General features: G+C 49.7%; 1 protein-coding gene across 23 annotated transcripts in view; it reads right to left on the bottom strand.

The window, feature by feature from the left end:
• GGTA1 (glycoprotein alpha-galactosyltransferase 1 (inactive)) overlaps window positions 1–14,075 on the bottom strand; it is a 78,596-nt gene extending 64,521 nt beyond the window's left edge. For 7 of the 23 annotated variants that reach the window (XM_086325456.1, XM_086325466.1, XM_086325457.1 and 4 more), the window contains exon 1: window positions 13,974–14,075. Coding sequence is in view for 7 of the 23 variants with exons in the window: in XM_086325447.1 (XP_086181573.1) it covers window positions 3,958–4,052; window positions 12,890–13,376 (582 nt within the window). In the remaining 16 variants the exon portion in view is untranslated. Of the gene's footprint in view, window positions 1–3,957; window positions 4,053–6,191; window positions 6,351–12,889 lie in introns of those variants that run through there. The other 16 variants (XR_015136381.1, XR_015136382.1, XM_086325446.1 and 13 more) reach the window with 8 other exon arrangements.
• Window positions 14,076–14,694: the final 619 nt, after the last annotated feature.

Raw genomic sequence — 14,694 nt, 5'->3', positions numbered from 1 at the left:
TGAAAGTCACTCGGTCGTGTCCGACTCTTTGCAACCCCATGGACTATACAGTCTGTGGAATTCTCTAGGCCAGAATACTGGAATGGGTAGCCTTTCCCTTCTCCTGGGGATCTTCCCAAACCAGGGATTGAAGCCGGGTCTCCCGCACTGCAGGCGGATTCTTTACCCACTGAGCCACAAGAGAAGCCCAAGAATACTGGAGTGGGTAGCCTATCCCTTCTCCAGGGCATCTTCCCAACCCAGGAATCAAACCGGGATCTCCTGCAGGTGGATTTTCCTGATAGCTCAGTTGGTAAAGAATCCACCTGCAAAAGGAGGAGACTCAAATACCTCTTTCCACCAGCCGCTGAGAGTGTCAAAGTATGGCTACAAATGGATGCAACCGGCCTCAAACTCTCCGCTGCCCCTGAACTGGCAGGGCCTGGCTCGCGCTCTCTGTCTGCACAGCCCAGGAGGTTGGGCTGGGGCCAGTCACGGCCGCTCAAGAGAAGCCACGCTGCACTCAGTGCGAAAAGCTATCCTCAGAAGAGAAGAATAAAACCGACAGTCCTAAGAACCAGTGCACGGGCTTTCACCCTTGAGGATGCTCAGCTAAGAATCCCTGTTGGGCTGCACTGCGGGTAAGGGATGCCTTTATCAGGTATAGACCTTTTAGAGCTTACGGAAACCCTGGGGGTCTCTGCTCCAACTCTTTTATAGATAAAGAGGCTCAAGGAAAGATACACCCTTAATAGATCAACATATACACACTATCCAAAATCACTGCAGATGGTGACTGCAGCCATGAAATTAAAAGACGCTTACTCCTTGGAAGGAAAGTTATGACCAACCTAGATAGCATATTCAAAAGCAGAGACATTACTTTGCCAACAAAGGTCCGTCTAGTCAAGGCTATGGTTTTTCCAGTGGTCATGTATGGATGTGAGAGCTGGACTGTGAAGAAGGCTGAGCGCCGAAGAATTGATGCTTTTGAACTGTGTTGTTGGAGAAGACTCTTGAGAGTCCCTTGGACTGCAAGGAGATCCAACCAGTCCATTCTGAAGGAGATCAGCCCTGAGATTTCTTTGGAAGGAATGATGCTAAAGCTGAAACTCCAGTACTTTGGCCACCTCATGTGAAGAGTTGACTCATTGGAAAAGACTCTGATGCTGGGAGGGATTGGGGGCAAGAGGAGAAGGGGAAGACAGAGGATGAGATGGCTGGATGGCATCACCTACTCAATGGACGTGAGTCTGAGTGAACTCCGGGAGTTGGTGATGGACAGGGAGGCCTGGCGTGCTGCGATTCATGGGGTCGCAAAGAGTCGGACACGACTGAGCAAATGATCTGATCTGATCTGATCTGATCCCTGGTGGCTCAGATAGTGAAGAATCTGCCTGCAATGCAGGAGACCTGAATTCAATCCTTGGGTTGGGAAGACCCCCTGGAGAAGGGAATGGCAACCCACTACAGTATTCCTGCCTGGAGAATTTCATGGATAAGAGGAACCTGGCAGGCTACAGTCCATGGAGTTGCAAAGAGTCAGACACAACTGAGCAACTAACACACACACACATTTGAAATAACCAATAAGAACCTACTGAATAGCACAGGGAACTCTATGCAGTATCTTTTAATAACGTATAAGGGAAAAGAATTTGAATATATATATATATATATAAAATATACTGAATCTATTTGCTGTACAGCTGAAACTAACACAGCACTGTAAAACTACACTCCAGTTTTTTTAAAGATGCACTTTGTACCAGAGGCAAGATTTGAACCCTTGAAGGCTTCTAGCCCTGTCTCTGCTCGTGCATTCGATCCATGGCTATTGAGGGGCAGCTGCACGCATGCGTTGTTCTCAGCACTGGGGATTCAGAGATGAAGCACCCAAGAAGGCCTTTGTTCTCACAGAGCTCACATTCTAGTTGGTAAACAAATAAACAAATCAATAACAATTAACAAGTCATTAAAGACATAATTTCAGGTGGGGACAAGGGTAATAAAGCAAATAGAAGGCTGGCATGTTGGAGACTGCCTCGGGGCAGGGGAAACATGTTTGTGGGGATGATCCATTTTCACTGGGTCCTCTAGGGTCCCCAAGGACCTCCCCAGCCAGCAGCACGCTGGAGCTGGCTCATGCAAGAGCCAGTTGTTAAATCTTCAGGAACTTGGTGAGCAAGTTGTTAAACAAAGTCACTATGAAAAAATTAAATTCTATAAACTCAAGACTAAATAAAATGTAGCCAGATCAAAGATAGTCATCAAAACTCATCACTTCCTAATTGTTTTACTACATGCTATACTCAAGGTTATTTACATCTATTGTAGCTAGATGTAGTGGAGAATACTCTATAGCAGCATGCTCCCCACTCACGGTGGAAATATTTCCACTATGGAAACTGACAAACACAACATACCAGGGTCTTTGTTGTTGTTCTTTGGCCCATCATATGGCTTGCAGGATCTTGGCTCCCCAACCAGGGATCAAACGCGTGCCCCTACAGCGGGAGTGCAGAGTCCTAACCACTGGCCTGCCAGGGAAGTCCCTGAGCTTTCATTCTTCAGCTGGTCATGAAATATTTAAGGGCACACCATGACCTCCAGCTCTAATCCAGGCCTTCCGTATTTGTGGGAGTCTGTTTTTCCAGGGAGAGAGTGTGGCAGTGTAGTCCAATTCTCCCGGGGCTGTATGTGGGGGCGGTGCCCCAGTCCTGAGGCAGTCAACTTCCCTCTTCCTTTTTTAAGGCTTCCACAGTGAAGAAGCTAGTCCAAGATCTTCAAACAGATCTGTCAGTCCCAGGGAAAAAAATTGTTCTCTTCAACAGTAGTATTTAAGGAGGGTCCGTAAGATGGTGATTCATTCCTTCCTTTGTTTGTTTATTTATTTGATACATTAAATCTTATCGTAAGTCTATTGTGAAGGTAAAAATTTAAAGGAACACCCTGCAGAGAACCTGTTTGTATAAATGTGTGTGGTCACTTCTTAATTCCTCTAGATTTTCATATGTTGAGTTTCTTCCTTCAGGAATATAACTGTACTGGTTAATAGCAGAATGAAGTTACTATCACTTCTACTAATAATAATGGTAACAGTAGTTTACACTCACTAGCCCCACGTCAGGCACTAGACACATAGATTATCTTTCAAATCCACATCGACCCATTTTACACATGGGAACATTGAGGCTCAGGGGCTGCGTAACTTGACCAAGGCCAAGCTGTCCCTCTGAAAGCTCCCCAGAACACGTTTCCCTCCAGTAGCTATGGCCCTGTGACTCTGCTTACACATGTAGGATTCCATGGCACTACTGGAAGCCCATCTCTGGCAGCTTGGGAGCATTTTGTGGTTTCTCAGCTTATCGTCAGGACCCTTCTTTCTCCATCAGAATGGAATGACCTAGACCCTGCCCCTGGCCATTCATCTGCACTTGGAATGCAGAAAAGTGACCTCAGTGTGGTCACTTAGTAGCTCTGTGTCCTAAAGAAGCAGCACCAAGGCTCAGATGCCACTGAAATGTTACAGCGGCTCCAGTGGCAGCAGAAACTACAATTAGCTCCTGTTGGGAGACCCTGAGTGTGCTGTCTGTTGCCCAACCTCTACTAGTTCTGGGCAGCTTGCTTTTCCAGCTTCCCCAGGGACACCATGAGCAACAGCAAAAAATCCTTCCAATGCACGCCTCCTCTGCCTCAGTGAGCTAGAAGCTTCATCCCTTGCTTGCAGCCACGGATTCTCCTGCGTTTCTCAACACATCAGACTCAAACATTCAGGGAGCTTTTTCATGCCAGGGAATGAATTCCTAAGCACTCAATTAATTTGCACACACACCCCCTCTGCACAGCTCTGGCTAACATGTGAAAATAGTTTGCCATACAAAACACCAATGTACAGACAACCATAGATCAACCTAGAGCATCCAGACCCCTGTCCCTGCTCTCTGGGGGCCATGTTCCCCTTAAAGTAAGCCTCACCGTTGATTTTGTGAAGTGTCTTGTCTTTCCGTGCAAATGCCAGGCAAGTTCCTCTTGGGGACAGCTGGCTGGCCACTTGAGGACACGTGGTTTCCCTGACAGAGGAGAAAGGACAGCTGCACTTCTGCACGTAGATGCTGCCAAATACAACGTCACCCCGCTGGGCAGCTGACCCCCCTCAGTGCCCCTCCAGACACCAGGGCCATCTGGATTCGGGAACAGCCCTGGAGAAGATGTGGATGACTGTTTCTCAGGGCCTCCTACCTTTGCCCAAAACACTCTTCCCTCTTCAGCCTCCAAATCCTGCAGGCCACAGTTGGAAGGTCACTTCCTCCAGGAAGCCCTTCCTGATCACGTGCCCTGACAGGTACAGACCCCTGCCCCCTGCCCACCCCCTACCTTGCCTCCCATGCTTCTCCTTCATGGCTCCCTCTGGGCAATTGGCTATTTAATGACTGTCTCCCAAGCTGACTTCCATCTCAGCAGGGAAGCAGGGGAGGGATTGTACCTCTCTGTTTACTGCTAATCTCAGGTGTGTCTAGCAGAGATGCTGAGTACATTCTGGATGCTTTGACCAGCAGTAAATGAAGATCTGGCAGCCCGATGAATGTTGGGTAAGATCTGATTCAAAGCACGAATTTGGCAAGAGGTGCATCTTTCAGAACCACAGTTCCTGGTACCCAAATTCACAGGTGGGAAGCTCAAAGCTTGGGATCTCTCTGAACACTTCAGCAGCTACTTCTCCCTGGCACATTTTTAATTTGAATGTTCATTTCCTGTGGGTTTGGACTTGTCTGCCTTTTGTTTAACAGCAGATAGTGCTCAAAGAGAAGTTTCCTGGATCACAGCCTCAAACCATTTTGTTAACAAGGAAACTGAGGCTCCGACAGTCTCCACGTCCTGTGGGGCAAGACCAGCTCACTTTCAGCCCAGCGCTCTTTTCAGTGACCCCACCCCGACTCACCTTGGCCACCCACCAGCTGGAAGGTCACTTCCTCCAGGAAGCCCTTCCTGATCACTTGTCCTGATGGTACAAACCCCTGCCCCGTGTGGCCAAGACCAGGGCATGTTAAAGTAAGGCTCTGAAAGATAAGACACCTAGACTGGGATGGAGTTGGAAACTTTCTTTAAGAACTAATCACAAGACCTGGCCTCTCCCACCACCCTCTTTCAGCAGCTACTTTGCACTCTGGCTAATTCCGGGCTGCACAGTGCCAGGCAGGAGCCCTCTCTTGGGCTGGGCATGGATCTGCTCCACAGCCCGTGCCCTCCCCTTCCTTTAGAATCACCTTCACTCCCCCTACCCGCAGCCCACCAGGATCTCCAAGTCAAACTGTGTTTGGAGTGAGGACTGGGCTCTCATGCCTCAGTTCTTTCACTTCGTTCTTGAGAACCTTTGGCCAAAAGATCAACACTCTAAGCCTCAGTTTCCCCACATGTAAAATGAGGGGATAATTCCCACTTTGCCAGCTTCACAGGGCTTTCGTGAGCCTCAAGCGAGGTGGATATACGATCTCACTTATCTAACTGGCCATTCGTGTAGAGAACTCTAGGAAGAACAACACTGTAGTATTTTTCCATTTCCACCAGGGTCCTGCAGTCAACCCACAACCAGCTAACCCCTTCCAGGGCCCAATCCTCTACTCAGCCTCTCCGCCATGCAACCCTCTTGACCATATCCTTCTAGACATCCTCTCTCCCTCTGCCTTCCCACATGTGCCCCCTCTCTCGGATCACTCACTCTCCAGTTAGGATCCGGTCCGGGGAGCAACTCCATGCTTTTTCCTGCCGTTCACATCTGCCTACCACACATGGCCTGAAACACACCCTGCAGGAAGCTGATGCCCTTACACCCAGATCCCTGGAGAAACCCAGCATGCAGTTTCCCCACGGACACGACATGTAAACATGCAACCTCAGGTCCCCACCCCGCTGCCCTCGCCACCTCTCCTTTAGGAAACTCTATCTGGCAATAAAGCTGGAGCACAGTGCCAGCAAGAGCCCCAGCCAGGTCTGACCAGAGGTAGCCGAGGGTCTGGCGCCTCCACCCCCCATTGCGACAAGCTGAGCAGACCAGCTCTTTGTCTGGAGATTTCTATGACATACTTTTACTTCCTCTTTTTAGAACTGCAAGGAATTTTATAAATAATTCTGGGTTCAGTACACTAAATGATGACCCCCTTGCCTCCATGGTCCAAATGTACATTACTCTTTGATTTCCCAGTCTGACCTACCTGGCCTCTCTCTTGCAGGAGCGAGCATGAAGCTTTTTATCAGCAGAGCTTTTCAGCCCAGGCTCAGAGGGGAGGTATTTTGTTCTAGGTCTGACAGGCAGTAGAGGCGCAAACTCAGTCAGTGGAGGCCACTCTCAGCCAGCAGGGTGAGCCAGGCAAAGAGTACTGTGGTCACGTGCACAGTGGGTTCCAGCAGTTCATGGTCAAGGACGGGAGAGATATGACACGTGACATAATGTGTCAGAGTGTGCATTGCAAGATGCCCAGAGATCCATGTGGGGAAGTGCCTAATTCATGGCAGGGAGCAAGAGGCAGAATGAAGAGACTGGCAGCTTAGAGATGATTAAGCTGGGTCTTGAAGGATGAGTAGGAGTCTGTGAGTAGCTTTTTAGGGGAGGAGGGAATGGTGTTCTAAGCAAAGGAAGCAGATGGGGAAAAGCCCAGAGGTACCAAACCAGGAGAGGGTTTCAGGAATTACAGTAGTTCCCTGAGGCTGGAGCAGAAGTTCCAAGAGGTGGGGTGGTGAGGGTGATGAGAGCTTCAGAGAGTAGCTCATGCAAGACCTTGCATATCACCTAGAGGAATATGTGCTGTATCTGGAGAGCAGAGGGGAGCCTTGGAAAGATGGACAGTGCCAATCATCTAGTGTCTAGAAAGAGGACTTGGGTTGCTGGGAGAGGATATGAGGAGGGTGCTAGTTTAGAGGAGAGAACAGGGAGTGCCCGGCAGCAGGGCTCTCAGTTAAGGAGGGTTGCATGCCAACTCAGCAGGGGCAGTTGGGTTGGAAGTAAAGGAACTCTCTGCAGAACTGGTAAAGAGGTGGAATTACCTGAACTATATTAGATTGTGGGGGCTGCAAGAGAATGATGGTGTCCAGATAGAGGGATATAAAGACTTGAAAGGCCATTGCCATGCTTGAAAAAAGGGGAACAATGGAGCCAAAGAGCAGTGGTGCAATGAAGATTAGTTTGGAGAGTTAAAGACAGGTGCAGATCTGTTTGAAGGGGTTTCTAATAAATATATGTGGTCAGGTGGATTGCTGGTCCTAAGCATCCATTCTGGACCAATAGGCAGAGCATATATCTCCATCCCATTGACTCTAGACTTGGTCACATGACTGTCTTTGATGAATGGAATATGGATAGAAGTGATCACATGCCAGTGCAGCCACTTTAAGAAACATCACATCATCTCTTTCTCCCTCCAGCTCTCACCATAAAATAACACATATCAGGTAGAAGCAGCAACTTCAGCCTGGGTTCTGGGAGGAGAGGATACACAGAGCAGACAGTCTGCCTGGCTGGAACCCAATGCAAGTCTACAAAACCATGTAGTCTTGACTGCCCTCCAGCTGACATATAGCATGAGTAATAAAGAAACCTTTGTGGTCATAAACTAAGAATCAGTGATGGGGGGATGTTTGTTATGCAGCATTAACTGCAGCCAAAGCTGATATATGCTATATATATGAGACAAGAAGGGAACAGATGGTGAAGAACCTCACATGTCATGATTAGGAGTTGTGCACATGGAGGGTCAACAGAATTTTGTAGGTGATGAAACTTCTCCATCTTTTTCAAAGCCAACCCTCCTCATTCCTTTCTACTCCTCCCAGTACCTCACTCTATCAGCCATCCCTGCCCTCTCCTGGACTGAATCCTTCCCCTGAGCTTATATTTCACTTGTCTTTTCCATCTAAAATCCTTTTCTTCACCCTCTCTTCCTTCAACTATAGCTCAATCGCTCCCCTGACTTTCTCAAACAAACTTCCTCAAAGAGTTGATTCTACTCACCATCTCCACTTCTTTCTCTATCACCTACCAGCAATCTAGCTTACCTGCCCTCCACTCCACCAAAACTACTCACAGTATATTCCAGTAATCTCTTAATTGCTCAATGCCATCCAGAGATCAAATTGCCAACATCCACTGGATCATCAAAAAAGCAAGAGAGTTCCAGAAAAGCATCTATTTCTGCTTTATTGACTATGCCAAAGCCTTTGACTGTGTGGATCACAATAAACTGTGGAAAATTCTGAAAGAGATGGGAATACCAGACCACCTGACCTGCCTCTTGAGAAACCTGTATGCAGGTCAGGAAGCAACAGTTAGAACTGGATAGGAACAACAGACTGGTTTCAAATAGGAAAAGGAGTATGTCAAGGCTATATATTTTCACCCCGCTTATTTAACTTATATGCAGAGTTCATCATGAGAAACACTGGACTGGAGGAAGCACAAGCTAGAATCAAGGTTGCAGGGAGAAATATCAATAACCTCAGATATGCAGATGACACCACCCTTATGGCAGAAAGTGAAGAAGAACTAAAGAGCCTCCTGATGAAAGTGAAAAAGGAGAGTGAAAAATTTGGCTTAAAGCTCAACATTCAGAAAACTAAGATCATAGCATCCAATCCCATCACTTCATGGCATCCAGTCCCATCACTTCATGGCAAACAGATGGGGAAACAGTGGAAACAGTGACTGACTTTATTTTTCTGGGCTCCAAAATCACTGCAGATGGTGACTGCAGCCATGAAGTTAAAAGACACTTACTCCTTGGAAGAAAAGTTATGACCAAACAAGACAGCATGTTCAAAAGCAGAGACATCATTACTTTGCCAACAAAGGTCCGTCCAGTCAAGGCTATGGTTCTTCCAGTGGTCGTGTATGGACGTGAGAGTTGGACTGTGAAGAAAGCTGAGCGCTGAAGAATTGATGCTTTTAAACTGTGTTGTTGGAGAAGACTCTTGAGAGTCCCTTGGACTGCAAGGAGATCCAACCAGTCCACTCTAAAGGAGATCAGTCCTGGGTGTTCATTGGAAGGACTGATGCTGAAGCTGAAACTCCAATACTTTGGCCACCTGATGTGAAGAGCTGACTCATTTGAAAAGACCCTGATGTTGGGAAAGATTGAGGGCAGGAGGAGAAGGGGATGACAGAAGATGAGATGGTTGGATGGCATCACTGACTCAATGGACATGGGTTTGGGTGGACTCCCGGAGTTGGTGATAGACAGGGAGGCCTGGCATGCTACGGTTCATGAGGTCGCAAAGAGTCAGACATGACTGAGCGACTGAACTGAACTGATCCAGTCCTTATCTTCCTAGATTGTTCCACAACAGTTAGCTTTGAACTAAATTCAGTATCTCGTTGCTCAACCTCAGACATTCCTCTTTCTGTATTCTCTTAGCTAGTGGCACAATTATTCATTCAGTGATCCCTGACAGAAAGCCAAAAGGAGATAATGAATTCTGTTCTGGATTTGTCCAGTCTGCATTGCCTTTGGGACATCCAAGGAGAGATACCCAAAGGGCAGTTAAACATGTGAACTGGGGGCTTACAATAGAGATCTGAACTGGAGATAAAGATGATTGTTATAGAGGTAGCATGAGTCAACTTGCCTATTTACAGAGTACAAGGACCAGATCTTTAAATCTCCATTCTCACATGAGAGAGCTCTTTCCTGAGCCCATAAATTCCTATTCCTAAAATCACAATTCCAGCCACCATTTGGTCCCTTTCCTCAGGAGTCATGCCTCACAATGGCCTCCACTGTTGTTGCTGCTGTTCAGTCGCTAAGCCATGTCGGACTCTTCGCAGTTCCAGGGACTGTAGCTCGCCAGGCTCCTCTGTCCTTCACTATCTCCCCAAGTTTGCTCAGATTCATGGCCATTGAGTCAGTGATGCTAACCAACCATCTCATCCTCTGCTGGCCCCTTTTCCTTTTGCCTTCAGTCTTTCTTAACATCAGGGTCTTTTCCAGTGAGTTGGCTCTTTGCATCTTATTTCATATTCTTCACCGTGATCATGTTGTGTTCTCCAAGAACTCTTAAAATTCTATCATAAAAATAGAAGGTATAAAATACTACTACCCAGGCACTAAAAAAGGCTAAAACAAAAAAGATGGACAATACCAAATCTTGACAAGGATGTGGAATAATTATGTCTTATGCTTTGCTGTGGGAATGTAAAATGGTACCCTCTATGATCCCACAATTTCACTACTAAGTGATAACAAATGACCACAAAAGACTTCTCTAAGAAATAATAAAAAAAGTTGGCTTAAAACTCAACGTTCAGAAAACGAAGATCATGGCATCTGGTCCCATCACTTCGTGGGAAATAGATGGGGAAATAGTGGAAACAGTGTCAGACTTTATTTTGGGGGGCTCCAAAATCACTGCAGATGGTGACTGTAGCCATGAAATTAAAAGACGCTTACTCCTTGGAAGGAAAGTTATGACCAACCTAGATAGCATATTCAAAAGCAGAGACATCACTTTGCCAACAAAGGTCCGTCTAGTCAAGGCTATGGTTTTTCCAGTGGTCATGTATGGATGTGAGAGCTGGACTGTGAAGAAGGCTGAGCACTGAAGAATTGATGCTTTTGAACTGTGTTGTTGGAGAAGACTCTTGAGAGTCCCTTGGACTGCAAGGAGATCCAACCAGTCCATTCTGAAGGAGATCAGCCCTGGGATTTCTTTGGAAGGAACGATGCTGAAGCTGAAACTCCAGTACTTTGGCCACCTGATGTGAAGAGTTGACTCATTGGAAAAGACTCTGATGCTGGGAGGGAGTGGGAGCAGGAGGAGAAGGGGATGACAGAGGATGAGATGGCTGGATGGCATCACTGACTCGATGGACGTGAGTCTGAGTGAACTCCGGGAGTTGGTGATGGACAGGGAGGCCTGGCATGCTTCAATTCATGGGGTCACAAAGAGTCAGACATGACTGAGTGACTGAACTAAACTGAACTGAACTGAAGAAATAATAGCCCAAATTGGAAATAACTCAAATATCCATCAACAGGAGAATAAATATGCAATGATGGTATATCCATAAAATGGAATACTACTCAGCACTAAAAAGGAACAAACTACTCATATACACAACAACATGGGTGAATTTAACAAACACTACACCAAGTGAAATAAGCCAGACGTGAAAAAGACATACAGTACAATTCCATTTATGTGATGTTCCAGAGCAGGCAAAATTAATCAGTGATGAAGAAAATCACCAACTGGTTACTTGGAAGGGTGGAAGGAAAAGTCACTACAAATGGGAACCTTCTGCTGCTGCTGCTGCTAAGTCACTTCAGTCATGTCCAACTCTGTGCGACCCCATAGACAGCAGTCCACCAGGCTCCGCCGTCCCTGGGCAATTCATATCTCATATCTCATTTTGGGTGGTGGTTACATGAGTGCAAACAACTGTCAAACCATGGTAAACCTAGCACTTACAATCTGTGAATTTTATTGTACAAAAATTATAGTTTAGTTAAAACTTAGCAAAACAAAAAAATTGTAAAGTATCTAGAAAATAAAAACTAAAATAATGAGAATATACAGGGCAGAAAAGGTGGCTCAATGGTAAAGAAGTTCAATCACTGGGTCAGGAAGATCCCCTGGAGAAGGAAATGGCAACCCATTCCAGTATTTTTGCCTGGAGAATCCCATGGACAGGGGAGCCTGGCAGGATGCAGTCCATGGGGTCGCAAAAGAGTCCAATTCGACTTAGTGATTGAGTGCCCACAAATGCACAGGGCAGAAAACATTCAGTTAAAATACAAGTATATTTATGCTATGGATACACCTATATAAATGTCAGTCCCCCCCACCTTAACCTAGTCCCCCTTTCAGTCTTTCTCCCCTCACCCTTGCCCCAATCTCCATGACAATTGCCCGTTAATCAGTTTCTAGCCATCCTAAGAGATGATGCAATGCAAAGAGCAGAAGCCTTAGAGACAGAGCTGCTTTCAAATCCCAGCTGCAATTTAGGAACTGAGTGCCCACCAGCAAGTTACTTGGTCTCTCAGCCTACACTGCCTCAATGATAAAGTCGGTTGATACCTGTTGGGCTGGGCTAAGCAAGCTGCAGTGTGCTGATTAGTTTCTGGAGAACCTAATTCTTTTGACCTCAGCCTGTGAAACCAAACTATATGTGAAAGACTCGCTGAAGGACTGGAAAAGCTTAGCAAGGAGACTCCTGGGCTGTTTCTCCCCTGAAGGTAGAGAGGTGGCCCTGGGGGTCCTGGAGTTAGGGTCTGGGTGGGCCAATGCTAAAAGCTCAGAGCCACCAGGGCCAGGAAAAGGTGTTCCTGACCAATGACTAAGGTCACAGGTTTCCTGGCAAGGCTTGGCCACTGGTGGGTCTTGCCCAAATCACTTTGCACACCTCTAGATTCAGTTGCTACACCAAAAGGGCCCAGATCAGACTGGATCTGAAGAATCTGATACTGAAAACAGCCTCCAGGGTTTCCCAGTATCTAGAGGAGGCAAAGACAGACCTGAACTGGTTCTGTCTGAAAGATGGAAGGGAAAGATCAGCGCCCTGCTGCCCAGGCTCCCCCCCCACCACCACCATGGTGCCCCTTGAGCCAGGACTCTAGGCCTCTCAGGGGCAAAGTTTGAAATCCCCCTAACCAGATGAACCCGAGGGCCGTCTTCAGCTAGCTTGTGCAGTCATTGTGCACCTGTTCCATGTAACAGTAACTAAGAATCTGCACCTGCCCCCTCCCCCCTCAATGTGGTAGGGAAGGCAAGGAAGACCCAGAAATGATTCCCAGGAAGGAAGAAAGAACTTCGTGCAGCCCAAGAGGTGCAGAAGGACGATAGAACACCCACAATCTTCCCCCAGGTACACGCGACCCCCCACCCACCCCAGCCCCTCTGCCCTTGGCATTTCCTCACTCACTGCTGTCTCTATTTCGTGGTCGCAGAAACGGAGGCTCTCCCTGGGAAAGGGTTTCCCGCCTAGGAAGCAGCGAGGCCAGATGCTCCCCGCCCCACCTCCGGCCCCTTGAGACCCACCCATTTCTAAGTAAACGGAGGAGGCCACGAGGCCTGCTGAGGAGGAGCGCAAACGACAAGCAAAGCCACCAACGCCGCCGCAGGGGCTCGGGTCTCGCCTCCGCAAAGAGGAGCGCGCTGGCTGACAAACCTCCGCGTATTCGTCCCTCCCCTCCCCGGCCCGCGGGAAGAATGGGAATCTCAAGTCGCTCTGCTTGCTCTCTTTGCGTGCTGACATTTTTTTCCACTTTACTGTTTCTTGGACGCCTTTCAAGAGTTTGTGCAATCATTCTGTTTAGCTGCTTTTCTGCCATTTTCAAACGCAGGGTGGTGTCCCTTTGGAGTGGGAACGTGGTGGTCTGAAGACTTGAAGGGCCCGGATCGCGTCCCATCACCCCGCCGCCTCCGGCCTCTAGCTGCCAAAGTTACTACGTTTGAAACTTTCCCCGGGCTGGGTGTTGGGCTTGGTCCTCGGCTTTCTGAGCTTCCCGACCTCTCCCTCTCGGCGCCCCGGCTCTGAGGGGTTCCTGCGCCCCTCCCTTACCCTCCCAGGAGCCCCCTTCCCGGAGGGATCCTCTTCCCAACCCTGTCCAGGGCGAGGGCGCCCCTTCCCACCTCCTGCCCCGTAGATGAGGCAGAGCCCTCCCTCCTTCCGAGACTTCCTCGGTGGTCCCGCCCTGCGCCCCCTGAACCTGCCTTCTCCCGCCTCCACTCCCCCGGACCCCGTGAGAAGCCCTGCCCGCAGCCCTTCAAGAGGCCCGAGTCCGGAAAGCTGGGCAGAGGCTGCGACGGGGACGGGATGGGACAGAGACCGGGTCAGAGTTGGGCACCGCGGGAGCGATCAGAACAAAAGCGGGGACACGGGCAGGGCAGCAACAGGGCAGGGCCGGCGCGGCGGCCCGTCCTCTCGTCGCGCCGCCCGCACCCGGCTCCAGCCCCCCGGGGGCTCGCGGGCTCAGGGGCGTGGGGTGGCGCCTCGCGGGACCCACCTGATCCGCAGAAGCTGGGCGCGCTGGGGGCTGGCCGGCGCCTCGGCTCCCCGGCGGCGTCCTCGGCTGCCGGAACAGTCGGCGCGCTGCCTCCTCCCGAGCCCCGCGGGGCGTGCCGGGGCGGGGTGTGCCGCCTGCGCTCCCGTCGGCCGGCCGCCGGGCGCTCCTCCGGGGCGGCGGGCAGGGGCGCGAGGGAGCCGGCGGGCGCTGGGCAGCGGGCTGCACGCTCCCAGCTCGGCCCGGCCCCCGGTGTTTGTGCAGAGCGGGTCCCGCCCCGGACTCGGCCGCTGGGAGGCCCGGCGCGCTAGTGCGCGAGTGCCGGTGCGCGTGTGTGTCTGGTGGCAGGGCGGCGCAGGGGAGTGTTTGTTTCATTTTCACTCAGGCAGAAAAAAGCCTGAAACCAGCAAAAAAAGAAAAGACAATCCCTGGTGAGGGTGGCTGGGCCTCTTTGCCTTCTTGGGCCTGCGCGTGGTGGGGGTGGCCGTGGGGCGGGGGCGGGGGGGAGGGGTACCCGGAGCTCGGACGGTGGGGTTGGGTCTGTCACCCAGGACCGCGGGGAGGGGCCCCGAAGCCCTGGCGCCCCGCCAGACACGAGGGAAGAGGAGAGCCTGGGAGGTCTGATCCACTGTTTGTTTCCTGGGGAAGGAAGGGTGCAGATGACAGCGACAGGCCGGCAGGCGGGAGCCACTCTCGCCGGAGCCCCCCACATCCTGAGCTCCGA

This window comes from Bos grunniens, chromosome 11, assembly GCF_055505025.1.
Source record: "Bos grunniens cultivar Pamir isolate PY7600 chromosome 11, Bosgru_T2T1.0, whole genome shotgun sequence".
Classification (NCBI taxonomy): domain Eukaryota; kingdom Metazoa; phylum Chordata; class Mammalia; order Artiodactyla; family Bovidae; genus Bos; species Bos grunniens.
This window is presented reverse-complemented; position numbering and strand designations above follow the sequence as displayed.